Below are 23,177 nucleotides of genomic sequence, written 5' to 3'. Positions count from 1 at the left end.
ACAAAGAAAATAGAACATGTTTCATTAACATACCACAGATTGCTGGTAGGTCTCTTCTGTGGGCGTTTCTGTGGCCGCTGCTTTTGTAGTGTTGCAAGAGGAATTTTATTTTTTAGAAAAAAGTGTATAACAAATATAGCAAAAGCTTTTAAAGTATGTCTTTTATGAAAACCAGCAAGTTGGTTTGGTTTGGAATTAAATTTAGTTTTGACCATTTTGTAATGCACGACAAAAAGAATGAATCACGCATTTAAATATTACACTATACAAACAAATCCTTTGCGAGGGTATGCATAATGTAATATCGTTTCTCTCTGAATGTACCACATGTACCATGAATGTACCATTTCAAAAAACCTTTACAATGTACTGCAGTCTCTAAAACCATTGCTCCATGAAAGTAAAACCAAAGTGCCATCACACCGTAAAGCGAGTGTATGTCGTCCAATGGTATTGTGTGCAAGCTTTTGCAGACTTGTTGTCTTAGATGGCTTGACAGATATGTTTGAGTATATTTGTATATTTGCAGATTCTTTTCCAGCTGCTTTGGGAGAATTCTTAATGCCAAGCTCTCCAGGGAGGTCAACAGGCACTGTGGGGAGCTAGAACACAAACCATTGCCAGCTGCGGTAACCTCTGGCCCCTAGCTCAGCCACTCAGTCAAAATTTGGAAGATGAGGGATCGGTATATATTTATAGAAATAAAAGTTATGGATGGCATGGTGGAACAGAGGGTAGCGATGCTGCCTCGCAGCGCCTGGGAGTAGGTTCAAAACCAGCTCAGTCTGTGTGGAGTGTTCTCCCCGTATCTGTATGGGTTTCCTCTAGGTGCTCGGGTTTCCTCTCACAATCCACAGACATGCAGTCCATGAGCTGACCACTTTGAATTGCCTGTAGTGGGTGAATGTGGGTTTAGCTATTCTGTGATGGACCAGCATCTTGTCCAGGGTATTGATTCTGGGACAAGCTCCAGACCACTATGACCCTGACCAGAACAAGCAGTTCCGGAAAGTGATTGAGATAAAAATGGTAACATTATGATATTCTTCAGATTAAGAAAATGGCTCAAAACTATTTTCAGAGGCATGTTTTATGTATGTGTGGGAGACTATGACCTTGAGGCAAAATTGTTTTTCTGACTTCGTAAGACAGCATGTGCCTGTTAGTGGATGGATTTGCTAGCATAGTCTTATTACTACGTTATTAGTGCAGTCTTTCAACATTCAGCACCTTTTTGCAACTGGCCGTGAGTCAATGACATTTCAAAGACTGAATAGGTACTAAATCACAAACGGTTCAATTAACTCTACAGAATTTGGATCATTTTTACAGCTTCTTGTAGGATGTCCTTCAGCGTACTTCTTCAGGGTGTGTCAGTCTTTCAGCAGCTGTGCTGCAGAGCTCCTCAGCTCTTACCCCCGTGAGCCAATGTACTTTCCCACCCTGCAGGAACACTTAGCAGCGCTACTAGCAAAACACGTCTAAATGAGTCGAAATTTGGAGCTGATTGAATCGATCGGGGCCTCAGGCGTTGAGGCAGGATGAACGTAGCACTGTTCGTTGACGCGTCGGCAAACAAAACGAGGAGCTGCTTGCAATCGTCAGCCTTGGGTGTGTGTGAAGAGCAGAAGAAATAAGAATCAGTGAAGAAATGGTTTCACCACTGCTGCTGGAGAAGGACACCAACATTCAAGGAATCCCTTTATTTCCATTCTATTAAGGCTCCTTTCCACTAGTTATTGTGTGTAGCAAAGAGTCATGAATGAATATTTGCTGTTAGAAAGGTGTCAGCCCTCTTGCAGTATGAAGGAAGACAGTCAGCCTGGGGCAGTTTGAAGAAGGCATTGTTAATTAGACAATGAATCATGTCTTGTAGCAGCGCCAAGGCTTTGAATTCTTTCTTTTGAGTTTACAATGAATCGTTTTGTTGTTACTGTAACTGGAGATGAATTTATTACGGGTTTCCGCGTCTGCGTGATTTCCCGAAACAGGGCGCACAAAAATTTAAAGTAATATTTTTTTTTAAATCAAATATTGCTTGGTAATTTTATATTAATGCCAATGATAAGAAAAAATATGCCTGTTTTAAAAAAAAAAAAAAAAAAAAACCGAAAATGTAAGTTTCCTCAATACCAAGGTGCAAATTAAACTGTCCATGATATTTTCATTTTGATTTACCAGGTGTTAAAAAGGTTAATAGCCTGCAGTCTCTTCATGCTGTAACAATAAATACAAACATTTCCTAAAGGCTTTGCCACTATTTTCCCAGAGAACTTAAGTGTGCATTTTTGCACACAGTGAATCATTTGTATCTTTGTGTTCAAACATACAGCGTGATGTCTTAGTGAAGACCGTGTCCATAGACTCCAGCTTTCTTCTCTGTTCTTCTGCCACACTTTGCTGCATCTTGTCCATGTCAGGCAAGCACACAGCAGCTGTGAGGACAAGGAGAACCTAATTGCATCCGTGAAAGATTCATTCATCGCGCGGTTCCTCACAAAACATTTGGAGACATTGAGGGAAGAAAGTAATAGGAAGACTTTGTTCAAGATCAAAAGCATATGTCCCAGTAATGTGCCACCTGTGGGGAGGATGACAATGAGGCCCGTTTTAAAAATCTCCGTTGTTTCCACTTTTAGATGCAAGGCCCATCACCAGGAAATTATTGATGCTTTCCAGTGGCACTGAGATCAGGGATCAGTTTGATTTCTGCAAGCTACCCGTTGTTTCGTATGAAACATGCCGCACAGCCCAAACGTGTTATTTCTGGAGTTCTGTCGATGGCACAGCTGGGAGTAACTATTCGGGGACCAATTCAGATGTGAGGCAACAAAGCGGCAAAATATCCCAGCGAAAGTATAAAAGGCCATTCCAGAAGGTGTTTTTCAAAAATACTCCTCTGATCCTGAGATGTTCGCACTGAGTGTATCTGCAGGTTTGTGCCCTGCTGTGTTACACATAAAATACGTCTTCCTAGGCCCCCAGGTCCCTTCCAGTGTCCACACGCTGCACTTTTTTATTTCATTACTTATCCTATTCTCATTGGCTAATACGCAACAAATGAGTGTATCCAAGTGTGTGTATATTTTTGCCAAATCTGGCTTTCTCTGTTGCTATAATGTATGTATTATCCTATTGTAATTAGCAGCATTTCCAGACAGTGTTTACATTTATGAGGTAATTCATGAATTATTGCTCCCTAAAAGCTTTTGCGTGCTATTCGATACAAGCTGTAAAGTGCAATGAGGATCACCCAGAGAACACAACAGGAAATACCACAGGACGCCAGGACTGGTAACCTAATAAAATCCAGAGAGTCTGAATCATTAGCAGGGGAGCACTTTCCCCATAATGTTTCTGGGCATGCAGACTAATGTAATTTTGACTGTAAAACAACAGTTCTGAGGCTTTTGTGCATTTACCATCTTGGTTATAAAGCTGAGGGGAGGAAATTTTCAATGACATTATTTGTGCAGGTCCCATAATTCTTTGACTGGGGTGTGTTTTTTAGTCTTGGTTTCAGCCGGAATGAGGCACTGAAAGTCTTGAGTTGTGGGCATTTGACACTGAATATCATTGTCCTGAGTAAATAAGAGTTATTCGGGATGTGTGATCATTGTCCTGGTAAAGAACCAGGCCACTTCTCAGGCCACCAGCAATACTGACGTTGCCGTCTGCGGTACTCCTCACTTACCTGCATCACTCCAGATCCACCAGCCCATCTGCAGCGATGCTCGCCCGGCCACGTTGGGCGGTCATCATTAACACAACGCATGTTTTCTCACATCATCTCCCCAAAGGGCGGTAAGGGCAATGTTTGATAACATCAATATGAAGTGTGCTATCGGTGAAATCTATTTCTCCGCTGAGATTGTACACCTCCGCAAACCGGCCCTCTCTGCTTGGTGGCACCAGCAGGCTGCTGGGGCTGTCAGTCTGTCTACTTGTCGGTAAACTGACCAGAGGTTATTATCCTGTGTGTTCCCCAGCTTTAGCCCTTCATATTTGCTAGGTAGGGAAACTCCAGTAGAAATTTTGTTGACATACCTCCTATGTCAAAATTTACCCTATGTGACTCATGACTGGTCATTCTCCCGCTTTTTCTCTCCTAAATTACATGTTTGCTGTCACTCCGGCAAAACTGGGAGCAGAACGTTGGGTACGAATCATGCCAATCCAGCAGGCAGCCTCCTGTGGGAACATCTCCGAATCGCTGAAGGCATAAAACCAGCAGCAGATGCACTTCCTCTGCCTGTGCATTTGTGGTCTGGACAGAAGAAAACGTGCATTTAGGAAAGAGAGAAGCATATTTACAGCTGGCAGTCAGCTTCTTATTGACACATGAGAAGTGCACCGTACAGAATATGACAAAGGGAGGCGAGAAGAATTACACGACTTTATTTTAATTGCAAATATTTAACAGTTAAATCGTTTAGCTGTGTTTTTATTGCTTTTAGAAGAAGAAGAACAAAACTGCCACAAAGGATTTGCAGTTGGCTTTTTCGTGTTTTCTTGTGTAAATTGAACAGGGCCTCTGAAAGTGTTTTTCCCGGCGTACAAAAGAATAAAACAAGAAAAGCGAAGGAAAGGTGTTATTTATGTTTTGGTGGTGATTCCCTGTCTGGGTTTGTGTTTTCATGTGGATTGCGCAGCATCATCACCTGGGACTGTCCACTGCAGGTGCTAATTACATCAAGGTTGCCCATTTTCTAGGTATTTTTCCCAAGTAATTAACCAACCCTGGGAGACACCGCTAGACAAAGTTGGCATCATCCGCATGGTATTCCCCAAGCTGAGTGATGAAACATCATTGTCAGATTTTGCTCGCACTCATCATACACAAATAAACAGCCTTGGATTAAAAAAAGTTCACGCTAATTTAAACTCCTTGCAAGATTCAAGGCCAAAGCTGATTATAGTCAGTGCTTTTTAAAGTGCATCGGTGTAGTACTGCATGCTTGAGAGCTGTATTCATAAACTATACACATACAGCATGGGTCAAAAGTTTGAGTACATTATGCTCAAATGACTTAATGCTCGTGTATGTGATGCTATTATTAACGTGAAGAATCCAAGACCTGAAGACAATTTTCAGTTCTCTCCTTTTGATAGAATTCATATCATTTTTACAGTTTCTTGTAGGATGTCCTCCACTACTACTTTACAACATAACATGTACTTATAAAAAAGAAATCAGTAAGTGTATTCAAGCTTTTCACCGGCTCTGTACATACATTCATGCACACATACACACATATGAATGTTCCGTATTGAAATAATATGGTTTCCATTGTATGTAGTGGGTTTTGTAAGTAGGTGCAATGCTATATTTAAAATAACCCTAATACTCTTCTCTTGCTCCATTTGCTTGATGTAAAATGATCCTAAGAGATAGGATACGTTTAAAAATAGAATGTAAAAAACATGCACTCAGTGTGGATTCATGCTTTTCTATACAAATGGGTCATGTGCTTACAAAGAAACAGGTTTTGAGTAAACAACAGAGCGGAAATACATGAGCCAATTAATAAAGAACAGGTCTGTGTGTGTGTGTGTGTGTGTGTGTGTGTGTGTGTGTGTGTGTGCGTGTGCATGTGTGTGTGTGTGGGTGTATATGCAACAGTTGATTGCCTTCATTTCCATATCCATTTGAATGCTGCTTTGACAGAAGAAGGCGTGAGGATTATGAATTAGCACAGTTAAGTAACACTGGAATCAGCACAAAAAAAAAATACAACACATGGACTGGAACCAGTGGCGGGCGGCGGAGTAGCATGAGGTGTACTTGTGGCACAAAAGGCTGAAGTGTTCCAAATTTTTGAAGCAAACAGTCCTCTTAAGGACAATCATTGTTAAAGATGATCCCTGTTACCACAGTCAAACTCATCACCAAGCTGGCTGAGCCAGTCCAGAGAAAATATCATCAGGCTAATTTTAAAAATTCTTGGAACAACGACAAGGAAACAGAAAGGATATGACAAATGATATGACCAGAATTAGTCTTGTCCCAGGAGATAAAAAAAAAAAAAAAAGTTTTTATTTATTACAACTTAAAATGGAGTTTCCAGGAAATACAATTATCTTATTTCTCTCCCAGTTCTATATTTCCTTAGAGATCCCGATGTGGAGCTTCAGAAAAGGGTGCTTGATTTCAAGTGACACAATGGCCATTGTGCTGTAACCTTTCTCTCTAAAGCTTTCCGCTCTCTTTAGAGTTGGTATAATTGCCCGAGATTGTGCTTTTGGGCTCACTCGCCCTCTTGCCCCCATTCCCAACGTGATGGTGGGGATGCGGTGGTGCCGTGGAGAGGCTCAGCCTGGCCAGCTGCTTCCTTCACATGAACAGGTACAGTAAATACGTTAATAGGACTAAAAGGACAAAGGCTGCCATTGACGCAAGGAGGTCTATAATGGGCCCGCCGTGTGTTTTCAAGGGATCTGGGTGGCCGGGATTGCGCACAAGGCTGTTTACAATCCCTCATCCAGTTCAGGAAGCCGGCTATAAATAAATAAAAAAAGAGTGCGTTAATCACCACTAACAACCTGAATTAATTACCTTTGGTATTTTAGGATAAAGAGCAGTGGGGCAATAAGCTAATAGCTCTTCCAGTAAATTTTGACTGATGGTGATAGACAATGAAACCATCCAGAAACCGTGAATGGCGATGCAATATAGATAAAGCAATGTTCTCAGGATACCAGTGACCTCCTGTCCCCATCACTGATGTCTGGAGAGATGACAAATCTCATGCGTGGCCTATTCTGAACGTATCTTAATTCTTAACTTCCTTGACATTCTGTTAAGGACAAACTGTAGTATCAAAATAATCCATCTTAACAAAACGGAATCAACTGTCATTTCCGAATCAACTCAATGTTCTACCAATTTTCATTTCTGGGAGAAAGATTCAGGTTAGTCTAATCTGGACTTTTTCTTTGAGACCCCAAAAGAGGCTTTTAGATGCTCTGCCAGATCAAATGGTTTGGTCTTTTGTTGGAATTTGGAGCCTCAGCCATTTAATAGACTACAATAACTAATCTTTATTGAACAGTAAAATAGTTATACGCTGTATAACCATTAGTTATATTCAGTCATGCTTTTCATGAAACACAAATGCATTTTTTCAGGCTTATAGAAGCAAACTAAACTGTTTTTTATTTCAACTGGTAGTTTAGATCTGTCAAAATCATGCTTTTGATCGCACACTAGAATGAACTGCTCTTAAGCTAAAATCCCAATGTAATTATTGTGATGCTGGTTTGTAGATTTAAGCTGAATGATGTGAATTCAGAGCATCTTTTTTCTTCACATATTCTTTCTTTTTTTTTTTTTTTTTTTTTTAGAAAATGTGTTATCGCTGAAACACAGTAGTTTTGGGCACACGATTTATTTTATTTTGCCTCGCTTCATCCTTCTGAAAGGATTGAGGGGTTAAATGTTTTTCCTGGCTGAAACAGCCCAGTAAAACTCCATTTTTATCTTTCCAGCCTGCAAGACAGCAGAGCTCAGGAGCTAAAAATAGCGCCATTGGCTCACTGCCTGTGGCTGTGGGACAGGTCAAATTATGTAGAAAGATGAAAATTTAAAGGTACCTTGCGCTTGGACATGCACTTAGCCTTGCAATCCCACTCTGTTAGAAACCTCATCTTTGTAAGCACATTCTTTGCCGTTGAACACACGGTACAACGGACGAGCTAATACGGTTTTAATATTAAGGGTATGCTCTTGTGTTTCCCATTTGTTGCTGTTGTCTCAGATACCTGGGTTTCGCAAGCTGCAGTCCCGTGTGGTAAAAGATGTCAGAGTGATTGGTGCCGCTGCTGTGCTTGTTTCATTAAAGCAAAGTGTTTGTGCATGAAGGTAAACAAAGATGTGTGCCATTCTAGGAAAGGTCCCTGGCTAAGCCCTTTTACATTTATTTATTTAGCGGATGCTTTTCTCCAAAGCGACTTCCAACGAACTCTATGTGGTGTTATCAGCCCACACACCTTATTCACCGTGGTGACTTACACTGCTAGATACACTACTTACAAGGGGTCACTCATCCATACATCAGTGGAACACACTCTCTCTGTGTCACTCACACACTATGGGGGAACCTCAACAGTATGTCTTTAGAGTGTGGGAGGAAACCAGAGCAAACCCATGCAGAGACAGGGAGAGCATGCAAACTCCACACAGACTGAGCAGGGATGGAACCCATGTCCTCTCACACCACCCAGGTACTGTAAGACAGCAGAACTTCTCACTGTGCCACCATGCTGCCCTTTGCACCACTTTAAACCCCATGGTGTGTCATGAATATGAATGCTCTGTTGATTTTTTTCTTTAAACAACGTCTCACTTCTGCCGTGAGACTGCATGGACTGGTTCTGATGATTCTCTCCTTGCAGACGGCTTCAGTTGCGTTGCAAAGCTTTGTCTACAGGTGGCTGAGGAAAAGTGTTCCCACAGAACACCAAGATCTTGACACCAGCACAGGATGTTATTAAACCTAATTACAGTTGGTAACTCAGCTCAGCTTGGATTTGTATGTATTTATGCTGACCGTGATGCCTTTCTGAGAACAGGTTCTGCAAATATGCTTATAAACTCAGTTTAGGCTGGTATTCAGTTTTCTTGAGTATAGGTGTCATTACTGGGCTTAGAAATTTTAGGGAAATAAGGTAAAATAAATTAGGGAAATAAATTTGCAGAAAGCTAAATATTGTAGGGGGGGTGCAGTGGCGGAGCGGGTTGGACTGGGTCCTGCTCTCCGGTGGGTCTGGGGTTCGAGTCCTGCTTGGGATGCCTTGCGACGGACTGGCATCCTGTGTGTGTTTGTGTGTGTGGAATTCAGCAGTTTGAAATTGAAATCTGAAACCTTGAATATGTTTGAATACTGGGGAAGACTGACTGTTAAACCTAACTGCTACAAGGCAAAAGGGATGACAAAAGTTGCACATTAAAATGTTTTCTTGCGAAATATACAAAATACATAATATACTGAAGTTATTTATAACCTGATTTCAGAGTGTATCTCCTTTAATAGAAAATCATGCAAGTAATATATAAACATTATTTTAACATGTTCTACAGTATAATTACATGTTTCATGTTATTATGATTATTATGATTAAGAAAACAACAATGGTGATACAAACAGAGAAAGAGAGAGAAAGTGAGGAGAAAAGTAAAAGTGACTGGATGAATGATGGCACGGTGGCACAGCGAGTAGTGCTGCTGTCTCATAGTGCCTGGGTGGTGCAAGAGGATGTTGGATTGATCCCTGCTCAGTCTGTGTGGAGTTTGTGTGTTCTCCCTGTGTTTGTGTGGTTTCTCTTCTGTGTGCTCTTGTTTCCTCCCACCCTCCAAAGACATGCTGTTTAGGTTCCCCCATAGTGTGTGAGTGACACAGAGAGAGTGTGTTCCATTCCACTGATGTATGGATAAGTGACCCATTGTAAGTAGTGTATCTAGCAGTGTAGGTCACCACAGTGAATAAGGTGTGTGGGCTGATAACACTACATAGAGTTCATTGGGAGGCGCTTTGGAGAAAAGCATCTGCGAATAAATCTAAATGGCAAAACAGGAAATGTCCTTGGATTTTTAAATTTTCTACTCAGTAGCAGACTGTACTGTACACCTTTTTGTAAGAACTCTTCAAGGCTTATAACTGTACTCTCTATATTCATGTCATCACTTTGTTGACAAATCAAGGCAGAAAAACCTATGTGACACTGAATCAACAGAGTGGAAATTGGGAGCAATATACGTGGCACAACGGTGGAGCAGCGAAGGTCAGAATGAAATGGAAAGACGAAAAGCCGCAACCAGAAGACGGAGGGCTTCTGGGCTTGGGCCGCAAAAATGAAAGTGGAAGGAAGACCCCGAATATTTGTTCCTTGACATGCCTGCTGGAGGGGGATGAAGAAGACAGCTGTGTTTAGTGGGGTATTTTTAAACACATCACTACAGCTCCAATCCCCAAGTCCTGCCTGACCTATTTTTGGATTGGGACGGCCATTGTTCTTTCTCTTTTTTTTTGTCACCTGTGGGCCATGCTGTTGTTGATTCACATGCTAATGAGCTTGCGTCTGCCCCAGCCGGCAGCTGCCACGGAGAACAGAAGAGCGAGCAAGACGCAGCTCTCAGAGCCACAGGAAGATGCTCTTCGCCTAGAAAGCGCCCATTCTCTCCTCCCTTCTTCATTAAAGAGGCGAGAGAAGACACCAGCAGAGAATACGATCAATAGAGTGAACCAGAGGGAGAGAAGATGGAAGAAAAGTAGTAGTTTTTTTTTTCTCTGTCAAGGCCAGATTTTTTTTTTCTTTTTCATAATACACGGCAGTTTGTGTTCCGCTGGGATCCAGAGAGCTAAAAATACCCTGGCAAAGGCGAACACTCTACGCATTGTGATTTCCCTCCTGTGTCACTCCAAGGCAGACCAAGGAAGAGGAGAGAGGGAGAAGGCTGCCACCGGAGGAGAGAGGGAAAGACAGAGCGGGAGAGAGGGAGGGAGGGAGAGAGAGAGAGAGAGAGAGAGAGGGGGAGAGAGAGAGAGAGAGAGAGAGAGGCGGCGGAGAGGAGTGTAGTGCGTCTCTCCCCAGCAGTGGCCGAGGGACTGGTTCACTGTGACAGGAAGCTGTGGGACTCCTGCACGCTAGCGTGTGATGAGCACAAGGCGCTGAACAGACCATGCTGCAGACTATCTACGAGGGTGAGCCGCGCCTCCCTACCGACAGGCTCCGCAGCCACCAGCGGTTCCTGGCATCACACAGTGCGCACATCACCGATGGCTCAGGTGACCCACCCGGCACTGTACTTGGACCCACAGGGATCTCTCTGCCTCTGTGTCTGTCTCGTCTCTCTTGCCTCCTCTCTCTCACTCTGTCTCCATCTCTTGCTCTTACTTTCACCCTCTGTCGTTCAGTCACAGTCCAGGAAGCTTCAAAACTTCTCTAAGCGATGGCACAGCGTGTGTGGCATGCTTACACACTGTTGTTTCGGTGTTTTCCTCTTTTTCCTTCTTTTCTTTTCTTTTGCATTCGTGACGCCTTATTATTTCTCAGCGCGCTGGAGACACGCTGTTACATTTCTGATCCGTGCTCTCTGTCTGCATGTCTTTTTTCTTTTATGGACCCAGGGTTAATTTAGTTGCCTCTAGGGAATCTTCTGCAGTAAGTACACAAATATGTCAAGTATTAAAATGAAAAGAAATTACACATATGGTCTGCACTGCAAAACTGGCTTACCGCACAACGGCACTGTACAAATGCACAGCAAGGCTTTGCTGCATGAACTGTACCCATCTTTCACAATCTCTGGTTTGGGACTTCAATGCGATAAATGGTTCAAATGTGACATTTGATTCCATTTCTTGACTTGATAGAATGTTTGATAATGTTTTTTCCTCCGTTTGCACGTGTACCTTATTGAACTAAACGGAACTATTTGTCATACTGTAAAAAGACCACAGTAAAAATATTTGGTAACAGCACAGGGCCAAATGGCCATTTTTATCCCTGCTTACCAAATTGTGGCTCTTCAGTCTTCCAAAACATGGGTTTTTTTTTTTTTTTTTTTTTTTTTTTTTAATTAAAAAAAAGTTGTGTGTAAATTCCTGTGTTTCCATGCAGGGTAGGCTGACATCACTGAAAGTGCTATGAGTAACATGTTTGCTCTATTGTAAGGATGTGACTCACAGCAGTCGTGTTTCTGAAGATCAGGCTTACCGTTAATCACAGAAATAGAGTTCAGTACGGTAAGGCCTATCGTTCTCCGGGAAATCTGAAAAATCAAGAAAGTTGGAGGGTCACAAACTTTTTAACTCCCTAAAGGTTAAACTTACTCCAGCGTACTGATTGATTTAAAAATACAGCAATGCCCAAGAAAGAGACTCCTACCACTCTGAGTAAAGAGTAAGGCACTGGGCTGTTGGGTGGCTGCAGTGCATCTTGTCTTCGACCAACACGTTTGTGTAAGAGTCACTTATCATAACTACTACATTTCAACACCTCTGAACAAATCTATGTGTACACTGTGGTGAAAATGTTTTAATAGTACCACTGTTGATACAGTTAGCGCACTGTTCTGTCAAAAAACAATTGTATATAACAGAAGACACAAACTGCATGTATACCAACCATAATAATATTTATATACTGTATACTGCATGGTGTAATAGTGCAGTCTCTAAGGCTTACACTTGTTCCTGCTCTGCAGCAGTGCTGTAAAGTCTATGGACCCCACAGGCTTCTTGCTTATTCTGTGGGTCAGCTATTCTTAGGAGTTTTATTTTCAGCTTATGGCATTAGGGCGCTAAGATTAGGGCGTTAGGCGTAGTCCTCTCCTCTAAGTTGGCTCCAAATTTAACAGCACACCGGAACGCTTATTTATAGACTGTTTGTCATTTTCAGTCTCATCAGCCGTGGTGTAAATGGAGCTACCAAAGAATTTGGTAAAAACCTCTGGCTGTATCCACATGCTGGACCAGATCTCATTTTTATCATTTCGGCAGGGGTACCAGTCGTCAGTACCAGTTGTGCATTTTTTTTTAAATCAGTGGTGTGGTCTATATACCTTTTCTTTTGACTATGTATAACAACAACAGAGAGGTGTTTCAAAATTTGCTGAATTGTATAGCTGACACTTCTGGTCTTGTGACCAGCTCAGCTAAACGATGGTATTTAAAGCACATTGTTGAAAATGCACACTGGTTTTCTCAAAGTCAAGTGGCTCGGTTGAAAAAGTTGCAAACTGTGCATTGCATTTTCGGTTGTTTTTAACATAATTTTACATGGCATCTATTTTTAATTGTACGGTGGAATGTAATGCTCTTCATATAATGAATCAGTTAAAAAACCTGAAGTCCAACGAATTCGTTTCAGGGACCTCGCAACATAGCGGCACAGTGACTGCGTTGCAAAATCCCGGAACGTGTTCTGTCTCACGAAAGCCATTTTAGTCATTCTGATAATGTCTGTTGTCTTATGTTCTGCAAATAGCAAAATTCGCTGTTTATGTTCTTCTGGAACACTGCAGTACAGTACTGTAATAAAATACAATAATTTTATTCGGAAAGTACAAGGTTTTATGAGCGAAGCTAAATGTTTTGATGTTTGAATTACTGTAATTGTGTATCACAGGACATGAGCAAGCATACAAATCACAGGTTTTTTCTGCTTATTCTTGGAATTTCTACTTTTTTGTCAGAAAAGATTAACTTAACTTAATATTAAGCTTTGTTAGTGTTCTGTGGAACAGATACAGATGAGAAAAGGTAGCAAAAAGAAAGAAGACTCTGAGGTTCATGCCCTGAACCTGCAACCATGAAGTTAAACAGTTTTTAGGTGTCTCCAGTACACGGCTGATGCTTTTCTCCAAAGTGACTTTGAACGTTGAGATACCTACAGTTACTTACCCATTTTTACAGCCCGGTAACTGTACTGGTGCAACTTAGGGAAAGTACCTTTGTTCAAGGATTCTACAGGTGGAGGTCAGATCCAAGCCTAGAGCCTTCGGGTCCAAAGGCAGGAGCGATAACAACAAGACTATCAGTGTGATCTATGCTGCATGTTAATAACAAGGAAGGCAATGTGCAGTACTTGCGCAGACATTACAGCGCAACAAGCGATATTATATGTAAGCTGTCACTCCTTTCGGTGTACAGGAGGTGCCATGGCTGTCCCTGGTGGCGTGCATCGCGTCTCTCTGACACCCCTGTTGTCGGGCCTTGGCACACGTCCCTGGAATGCAGTTAAGAGCAGAGCGAAGAGGGCGCTAAATAATACATCACTCCGGTTGATTTATGAGTGTGTTGCTAAATTTAGCCGAATTATGAAGCTAGATCTGACAGCGCAGGCTCTGAGCCGACATTTGGGGCCAGCGATCGCGGCAGTCTAGTGTCACTTGGATTCTCACTGTCCTGGTCAGAACAGGCCCATAAAAGCCCAGGAACGGGCAGCGCTAACCGCAGCCCTCAAAGGCAAAAAAATCCGTTGCGTCGCCTCATGCCACGACTAATGTTGCCGTTGAGCGTGGACTCAAGATCTATGACAAAAAATCTCAGTCTGCTGCATTCTGAGGGAAAGAAATACTTTTGCTGGACAGCTGGGTTTATTTAATACCTTGCTGATGTCATCAGCATGTCATTGAAATGCGCTGGCACAGAGTGCAGCACTAATGCTTTTGGGGTGATAAGAGCCCAGGCACTAAAGCCCCTGGGGCCGGGCCGCCCGCAGTGTGTCCTGGGCACTCTCTCGGCCCTGGCTCAAATGCAATGACATGCCCGAGACTCAGAAATAAAGCCCTCGTTTCCTGCTTTAGACATGCCAGCTGCCCAGAATAACCCGGCACTTCATCCGAGAAGCAGAAGCGCTGCTACAGAAGCATCTGCCTATTCCTGCGATTGAACAAGAAGTTGTTTTTTTCACACCCATCAGCCGCTATTAATACGACGGCATTAACAGTAGAAGATAAAGAATGCGGTATACTTTTACACCGTGACATATTTATCTAACCGAACAACCGTTTTATTAACATTGTTTTATATTCACTGTGAATTACTACAAGAAACTATGCTTTATTTTTCCCTTGTGATTTCAGAGTTCTTTTCAGACTTTGTTGCCACCACTCGGAGAGTGATTAATACCCTGCTTAATGTCATGTTAACCTGAAGTAATTGAGGTTACCTGAAATAATTTATGGTTACAAGACAAGACATTTGCTTGCATGTGGTGATATAAAACGCTTTAGATTAGATGCTGCTCTATTCATGGTGTGGAAATGCTAAGGCCAGCCTGGGGTTCCTCACTCATGATTGTACAAGAGGAATCTGACCATAGAAATGGAAAGCTTGTGACTGTAGCCCCTGAGAGCAGCGATGGATGGATGGATGGATGGATGGATGGATGGATGGATGGATTGATTGGATGGAAGTGCTACTGGGTTAAACCCAAGTCATAGCAACCACTGACATAGTTTTCTAAGAAATGCTAAATAGTGCTAACACTGCTCTGTAATCAGACATAGGTTGCTGTTGGACCTCGTCCCTCTCTGGTCTGGCTAACTGTAGGATCTGCAGGCTAACCACCCCACCCTGGTCCCAGGCAGATACTGTGTGGAGGTGACTGGCCAATGGACATGGATGTTGGCTCTTCCTGGAATAAAGAGGGAACTATCAGCCATAAATCTCCCAAGCAGTCCTCAGGCCCCACCTCTCACTCCTAATGGATAGCTCACACTTAGCTGTGACACTTGAGAGAAGCCTTTCTGTCCGAACCAGATGGTATGAGGGGGGTTCCAGAAAATCCCAGGCTGGAGGGTTTTTCTTCATAAAAGTTTTGTAGCCTGGTTGCAGGTTGAAAGCGCTGTCCTTAAATTACGTCATTCTTGTTGTGTGGCACAATGGCACAGCAGGTAGCACTGGTGCCTCACAACTCCTAGGCTGTATGCTTAGATGTGGGCTCAGTCTGTGTTGGGTTTGTATGTTCTCCTTGTGTTCGCTTGGGCTCCTCTTGCTGCTCTGGTTTCTTCCCACAGTCCAAAGGCATGTGGTACAGCTGGATTGAGGACTCTAAACTGCCTATTGTGTGTCAGGGTGTGTAACTGTGCTACAAAAGAGTGAAATCCCAGCAAGGGTGTACCATGCCTTGTACCCTATGGCCCCAGAGAGGATCGAGGGCACTACAACCCTGTCACTGGCAGATGTGCAAGAAATTAACATGACTTTTTATATTAGAGTAACAGATTTACTCTGTTTTCCTTTGTCTCCTGAAACCATAGCTAATGCACTACGAAAACTTAAAATGGACTGAAAATAGTAACATGAAACATACAAAGGCCAGTAGATAAATACAGATGATGCTGCCTGATCAGTTGTCGGTTAAGGGTTAAATTCCATTTTGTGAATTTCGTGATACACTGCAGTGGTAAAAGTCATTCATTCCCATGCAAAGCTCTACATCTAAACATGCGATGAGACCGTAGTGTGGCACTCTGAGAGTTAAAACCTCACATGGCAAAAAAGGTTGTGGATTTGAGTTCCCAGGGGACTATGTCAATAATACCCTTGAGCAAGGTGCCTAATCTGAATTGTTTAGTACGTTCTAAGCCTCATGAATTGGTAAAGCATGTACTTGAAAATCACCTTGAATAACCATTTCTGCTATGCAAATAAATTCAGTAAATTTAACAAGAGGCTTTTTTTTTTTTTTTGCAATGAACACATTTCCTGCCTCTGTATATTAATCCGAGTCAGTACTGAGCCGAAGAAGTCGGCAGTTACAGCTGGAATTAAAAAGGATTTTTTTTTTTTTTTTTCACCTGGACGGTGAAATACAGAGTACACCGTGCTTTGCGGAAGTAATAAAATAAATTTGTCCCAGTGCGAAAAGCTCCAGATATGATAGCTCCCTTGAGGTGATAATCTATGGTAATGTACCCACTGCTGTCTTTTAATCATGGTCGGCACTTGCAAGAAATACGTCATTGCAGCACTATAAACGGGAAGGTGGAAAAGTTTGACTTGTTGCTGGAAACCAGTCTTCTTCATGGGGAATTTGGTGAATGAGTCTGATGAGGAACGGAGGTTCCATGTCCTCCCAGAGATGTAGAACACGTGTACGTGACTTTTCTTTCACTCTCCTGTCCAGTTCATCACACACTTAGAGCTGCCCAGGCGTACTGACGCGACTCATGGGTGTTGCATATTCCCGAATAACAAAAAGAGCTCAAACCATATTTTCATCAGTATCTACTTTCGGGGTACGACATTTCCTGACCCGAACGTTTAAGCCCCACTTGTTATGGAGCGGAGCTATGATGTCAGGCGGTTGAAACACGGGGACGAAGACACGATGACCCGGGTTTCCCCTGGCGCCATCATCGCGGCATTCCACCTGGGCCCGGCGGAACGGTTAAAGTCAGACGGCACCGATGGCTCCGAGCCTTCTTTTAAGTGGATGCTCCTGCTTCTCCCAGCCTTGTCTGACTGCATCGATCAAAGCATCCATCCTTTAATGACGGCCACAAAGCCGCAGGAGGAGACGTGGGCCAGATGAAATATGGCAGCGGCGAATTCTCAGAGCCTGCAGGTGTTTTTGATGCTATATTTAGAGGCACAGGAGAAGCGGCTCTGCCGTCTGGCTCCACAAAATTCCCCCATTGGCCGGCTTCCCGGGAGCGTCTTAAACACAAGGCACCTCGCTACAAAGGAGACTTTTTTGAACAGTCCTCACCAATTAAGATTAATATTCACATCCCTTTGAACGCGGCCACGAGTTCCCTGCGTTTGCCCGGCTCCTTCTTATTTTATTGCCGTCTCTTTCTTTTCCTTTTTGCTGAAGCTGAAGGCGGCTGCATCGCCTCGGTTCGAATCGTAACCGGTGTTTATCCGGAGGATGAACTGTTTGTTATTCAGCCACTTTGAACGTGCGATCACGTATGAGCTGTGTGTTATAGCCGCTTTCTGTGCGCTGCAGATTGCTGCGGTAAACCCCTGTTAGCGGGACTTTGGAGAGAGGACGGTGTGGTCCCCGCTGGGGAGCGAGACAGGGCGGGGACACAAGGGAGAGAGGGCAGCGAGGTGAGGAAGGGAAGATGGCGTTATGTCGACATGGTTGCTATGGCAGCGAGGTGGCGGCTTGTCAGAGGGCTGGATTGCGCCATTTGGTTTAGTGTTTCTATTTATATGTGCCACGAGCATGGAGTTGCAGAAGCATCGATCGGGGACGGAGAGCAGCTCGTACCACCCTACACACGGAAACAGCTCCCACAATGCACTGCGGCCGAGGTTACGCAAGTTGTATGTTGACACTCGGAGCCACTTAGCGGCTCCCTGAAATTAATGTCTTTGTTTGCTGATAAACACGTAGCAGCTAAGCTTGAATTTAATATGCGCTTAATTTCTAAGTTGTCCCAAGCCTAATTAAAGTGGCCCGGCATATTAGTTGTTCAGCCCTGCCGGGAAACCTACAGCAGACTTGCAAAGTGCCGTGCGGATTCGCCTAAAATTGCCCACACGCATTTTGTTACCCCTTAGCAAAACCCAGCACCGCATGCGTTACAGTACAGTTAAAGGAGAGGGTTGTCCTCAATTCTTTTTAAAGGTTTTCATTAGTGGTGTGTGGAACTGATTATTCTACTTCTAACTGTACACTTCAGCAGAAGAACGTGATTGTGTTATGTGTGTCGTGAGAAGATGGATGGCATGACAATCATTTTAAAACTGTGAGCTGTTCGTGTCAATGTTATTTTACCTTTGAATAATGGTAGATGTGGAATACCGTGCTACCTGATTCGATGTTTTTTACCCATCCATCCATCCATCTTCCAGAACAACTTCAGTGCAGCATGTTCTGAGAACAGAGCCTTTTCAGCAGCAGAGAGTGTGTGCAAAGGTAGGCCCTAGATGGAGCACCAGTCCATCACAGGGCAATCACTCTCACTCACTCACACACACACACGAAGGGCAGGTGGGAGCAAACAGTTCACCTGAAACATATCTGTGGACTGTGGGAGGAAACCCACATGAACCCTCGATTCAAACCCACACTTTACCCTACAGCCTCGGAACTGTGGGACAGCAGCCCTACCCACCGCACCACCAAATGACTGCTTATTTTTAGGTAGTGACTACTAGACAGTAAGAACACTATTTGATATTATGCTTATTTGAATTAATTTTCTCCGCTAACCACTCCGAATAGAACAGAAGGGGAGCTTCGGAAGGTTGTTTTTAAAGCGCAGGTGAAATGATGGAGAGGCCACGTCCAGCCTTTCGCTGTTTCACAACAACGGCGGTGAATGTGGTGAAAAGCAGGATGTCCGTACTGCGGCGAGGGTGGGCGCCGCCGCCGTGACTCATTCCTTTCGGCTCAACTGCCAGCTCTCCGTGACGAACGCCGTCCGGAACGACGGAACGTTCTCACCTGGCCCGTTCCTCCGACACTCGCTACTGATCGTTTCATGCGTTCGCACTTAGTGCGGACAGCTCAGTGCCGAAAACGCACGCTTCTTTCCCCTCCGTTCTGTGAACTGCAGTTTTTAACTGTTATTGATTTACCCCTTCTTGAACCCCCACCCCCCCCCATTTACAGCAATTACCGCAGCATTTAACCAAGGACCACTTTCTCTCCTTATGGTTTGCGGACACGCGTTTCCTTACTGCCTTTCATGCGTTCGGCACTCATGGATGGTGGCCAGCGTTTGTTTGCATGAACGATAACGTGCTGTAATTGTGTTTATCGGAGGAGAGCCGATAGCAGGCCGACTTTTATTTTCCTCTTCGCTCCTTCCCCCTTTGGCCTCCTCTGGGCTGGCGCGGTGCCTGCGCGCACTCCCCGCTTCGAGTCGACCTCTCCCGCCTTTGCTTCCTCAGACCGCGCGGCTGTGCGAAATCCTATTTCGGGCGATGTTTTGCACCATCCGAAGGAGACGAGCAGTTCTAAGAAACGCGGACGCTCGCAAGGTTACGGAGTGAACGACACAGACGGCATCGGCACATCAGAAATCAGCAGTTGTGCTTTTTTTTTAACTGCTGGGGCCGCGACTTGTTTACACTCTTCATCATTTGCTTTCGTCCGTTCACGAGTGAATGGCTTGAACGTGCGCACGTTGCTTCGTCGCCCTTGTCAGGCTGAAGGAACCGGAGATTCTAAACTGCGATCCTTGCTGTCTTTCCCAAAGCGGAACTTAAACCGGAGGTTTCCGCCGGCCTGGACCCGGTCTCTCCGCTGGACCTGCGCACCGACAGGATGCTGGGCTCGCCGACGTCCGACCCCGACGTGTGGGAGAAGCGGCTGCAGGACGAGCTGATCCTCATTCAGAAACAGCAGCAGATCCAGAAGCAGCTGCTCATCAGCGAGTTCCAGAAGCAGCACGAGAACCTGATCCGGCAGCACCAGGCCCAGCTGCAGGAGCACCTCAAGGTGAGAACCTCGGCCGTGCCGCTTCGGGCCGGGCCACGGGCACGCAAGGTAACGAAACCTCCGACGACTATCTCTCTGAACACCCCGCACCGCCAGAACCCGGACGGAACGTTGCCCGAGGCCTGTCCAGGGTGCGAATGATACAATAAAACTCGCCCACCACCTTGGTTCTTTCCACATTTCCCTGGATTCATTATGACATGCTGGCTCAATGCAGAGGGAAATCCTCTCCGTACAGATACTCTGAGTATGAATTTGCATGAATGTGGTCGATGTAACCAGGGCGTTGGGAGGAGGGGCCTGTCCCACCTGTTCACGCAAGTCTAGTTTGCCCCCTGCAGTGTTTTCGGATAACTTCTGAGTTACTAACCTTTTTTTCCCCCAATATCTACCAAGTTGTTATGCTCCTGATGAATACAGGGAGGTATTGCCTTCAGATTGTGCATATGTGCAGTACCCGTACTTGGGAGGTAAGGTCGTACCGTTTGTTTTGAAGTGAAGCGAGTTGTGTTTACGGGTTTTCTAAAGGCCGCTGCACCATCATATTAGTGAATTGCAACGTTATTGCATTTTTTCCAAATGGAACAACAGGAAAATATTGCTGTTTTCTAATATTATGGAAGAAGCCGCTAATTTGCGCCCTCCAATTTACAGCCCTTGGTGTTTTCTTTTATCACGCACAATCCATGTGAGACGCTTTGGCTCAGTTTCAAGTTCTTCATTATCAGCTTGAAATGTGAGCTGTTCACTTTGAGCAATTTCCCCAGACTGGGTGTGAAAGGCTGGTTATTGCTGCTGCTTCTACTAAAAAGGAAATTGCAAGTGTGTTTTATGGTGATATGATTGTCAGGGGTGACTTGAGGAATATCTCTTTCTCCTCCCACTCTCTCGCGCTCTCTCTCTCTCTCACGCACACACAGACACACACACACACACACATACACCTCTAACACACGCAGCGAAAAAAAAAAACCCCTTAATGTAAATACATTATGTTGTTTGCTATTATTTTAGTCTAGCAGATACTTTTGACTCACTTGACTAAATTTAGTTCGCAGCACAGGTATGTTTTTAACTGAACCAATTCCATTTAAGCGCAGTGCTCAGAAGTACAAGGGAGGACATATTTGAGGACGTGATCTGGTCCTCTGGTCACAAGGTTCTTAAGTTCTTAATTATATTTCTGCCGGCCCAGAGACAGCCACTGTTTTCTTTTAGGACAGCATTAGAAGTCCTTGGGGAGAGAGAAGCCAGTAATAGAAGATAGATGGTGTGTGTCACTACTGCCTGCTGCAAACAGATGTTATTATTCATTATCATCTTGCTGCTTAGTGGACACTTTCATCCAAAGTCACTTTCATACGGTATTCCCCTTTTATACGACTATACTCGTGTTTGCCCTTCTGCAGACCTCTGATTAAGTGCCTTTCCAAAGGGTTCAACAGAAGGTCTCTGCTGTGTCCACCGTTCCCCCTTCAGCTCCAACAGGAGCTGCTGGCCATGAGGCAGCATCAGGAGCTCTTGGAGAAGGAGCGACGGCTGGAGCAGCAGAGCAAGGAGCAAGAGGTGGAGCATCACCGCCGGGAGCAGCAGATGCTCCTGCTGAGGAGCAAGGAACGGGCCCGGAAAAGTGAGATTTCGTTTCCTCACCCCTCCTCGTTCACACACCAGAATCACTCCTTGGTTGATTTTAGTCATTTGTAAAGCTGGATATGATATTACAGTCATTTAGGTAAAGCTATTATAACAGAGGCCGTCATGGGAATTGAACCAGCAACCTTCAGGCAACATTCGCTTGCCTTTAATAGCTCCTGTACAATGCGTGTGCGCAGGGTTGTGAAAAAAACAAACACAAACACACCCAATAGTATAGAGATATTAGAAAATAAAGGGCATTAAGATAAGACAGATAAGATACTTTATTGTCATTGTACTGTCATGTCATGTATATAAAGAGCCCAAGAAGACTGCTGCTCAAACACTGCAAAACATATACAGCTTTCCCCAGGGATATTTTAATGCAGTACATGTGTCGTGCCTGCAGTGGAGATTCAAGGTCTTAGTACTGGTCTGTCATACAATCTTACTCTGTTTACATAGTTTGACTTCATGCTTCCCTGACTGACCACAAGAGGGCGGTGTTCCTTCACTAGCTTAAAGGTCCAGACACACACACACACACACACACACACACACACACACACACACACACACACACACTGTCTGAAACCCCTTGTCCCAGGCGGGGTTGCAGCAAGCTGGAGACCAACCTGTCGACACAGGGCGCAAGGCTGGAGGGGGAGGGGACGCACCCAGGACGGGGCGCCAGTCCGTTTCAAGGAACCCCATGCGGGACTCGAACTTCAGACCCATCAGAGAGCAGGCCCTGGCTAAACCCGCTGCACTACCGCACCCCCAGTGGTCCATCTACATTCTGGATTTTATTGTTGTGATTGAAGCATTTGTACCTTCAGATCACTGACATCATTATTCCTCATATATTATGTTTTGTTTGTGCTCGCTACTGATATTGATGAGAGGAACCCGAATGAGAGCTCAAGGATCAGAAAACAACAGTCTTTACTTTTTTTTATTTTTTGCTTCATAGGTGCAGTGGCCAGCACGGAAGTGAAGCAGAAACTTCAGGAGTTTTTGCTGAGTAAATCAGCTAAGGATCCCGGCATCAACGGCGTCAGTCACTCACTGGCCCACCATCCAAAGCTCTGGTTCACGTAAGTTACATCTCAGAAATGTGACGTGCGGCATCCCAGTTAACTGGCAGCAGCGACAGGTGAAAGAAGAGCATCCCTGCAATGCGGCACCATGCAGCCACAAGTCCTGCAGTAAAACTGTACTTTACGGGACAGTAACTTCCTTTCTCACACGAACGTTGAATTGATGCTCTTCTCCATCTGGTCCAGCAGAGCTTCCCATCACACGTCTCTGGAGCAGAGCTCTCCTCCATTGGGAGAGACATCGCCTTCCTACAAGTACACGCCACCCTCATCGCTGGACGGCAAGGACGACTTCCCGCTGAGGAAGACAGGTACAACAACATCCAGAGGCTCTGGGGTACCGATCACATGGAATCAGGCCCCACAATAGCATCAGCAACAACACAAGAAGCTCTAACTTCATATATGTGGTGTGTTCTCCTTTAGCAGTGTTTAAGCAGCAGTGCAAACAGGTACCTAACTGACAGCTGGAGGATAACCGACGCGGCCGACAGCAGCTGTATGGCGATGCATTTACCGTTATGAGCCTGG

At 44.4% G+C, this 23,177-nt stretch overlaps 1 protein-coding gene across 2 annotated transcripts in view; it reads left to right on the top strand.

Annotated features, from left to right (window-relative positions):
- hdac9b (histone deacetylase 9b) overlaps positions 1-23,177 on the top strand; it is a 47,869-nt gene that overhangs the window by 9,632 nt on the left and 15,060 nt on the right. The window contains exons 1-5 of one of the 2 annotated variants that reach the window (XM_018740567.2): positions 10,568-10,784; positions 19,670-19,911; positions 21,391-21,541; positions 22,520-22,643; positions 22,836-22,957. In XM_018740567.2, the coding sequence (XP_018596083.1) occupies positions 10,679-10,784; positions 19,670-19,911; positions 21,391-21,541; positions 22,520-22,643; positions 22,836-22,957 (745 nt within the window). In that variant the 5' untranslated portion in view covers positions 10,568-10,678. Of the gene's footprint in view, positions 1-10,567; positions 10,785-19,669; positions 19,912-21,390; positions 21,542-22,519; positions 22,644-22,835; positions 22,958-23,177 lie in introns of those variants that run through there. The other variant, XM_018740565.2, reaches the window with a different exon arrangement.

The sequence above is a fragment of the Scleropages formosus genome, chromosome 18 (genome assembly GCF_900964775.1).
Source record: "Scleropages formosus chromosome 18, fSclFor1.1, whole genome shotgun sequence".
Lineage (NCBI taxonomy): Eukaryota > Metazoa > Chordata > Actinopteri > Osteoglossiformes > Osteoglossidae > Scleropages > Scleropages formosus.
Note: the sequence above shows the minus strand (reverse complement) of the source record. Positions and strands in the feature narration are given on the sequence as shown.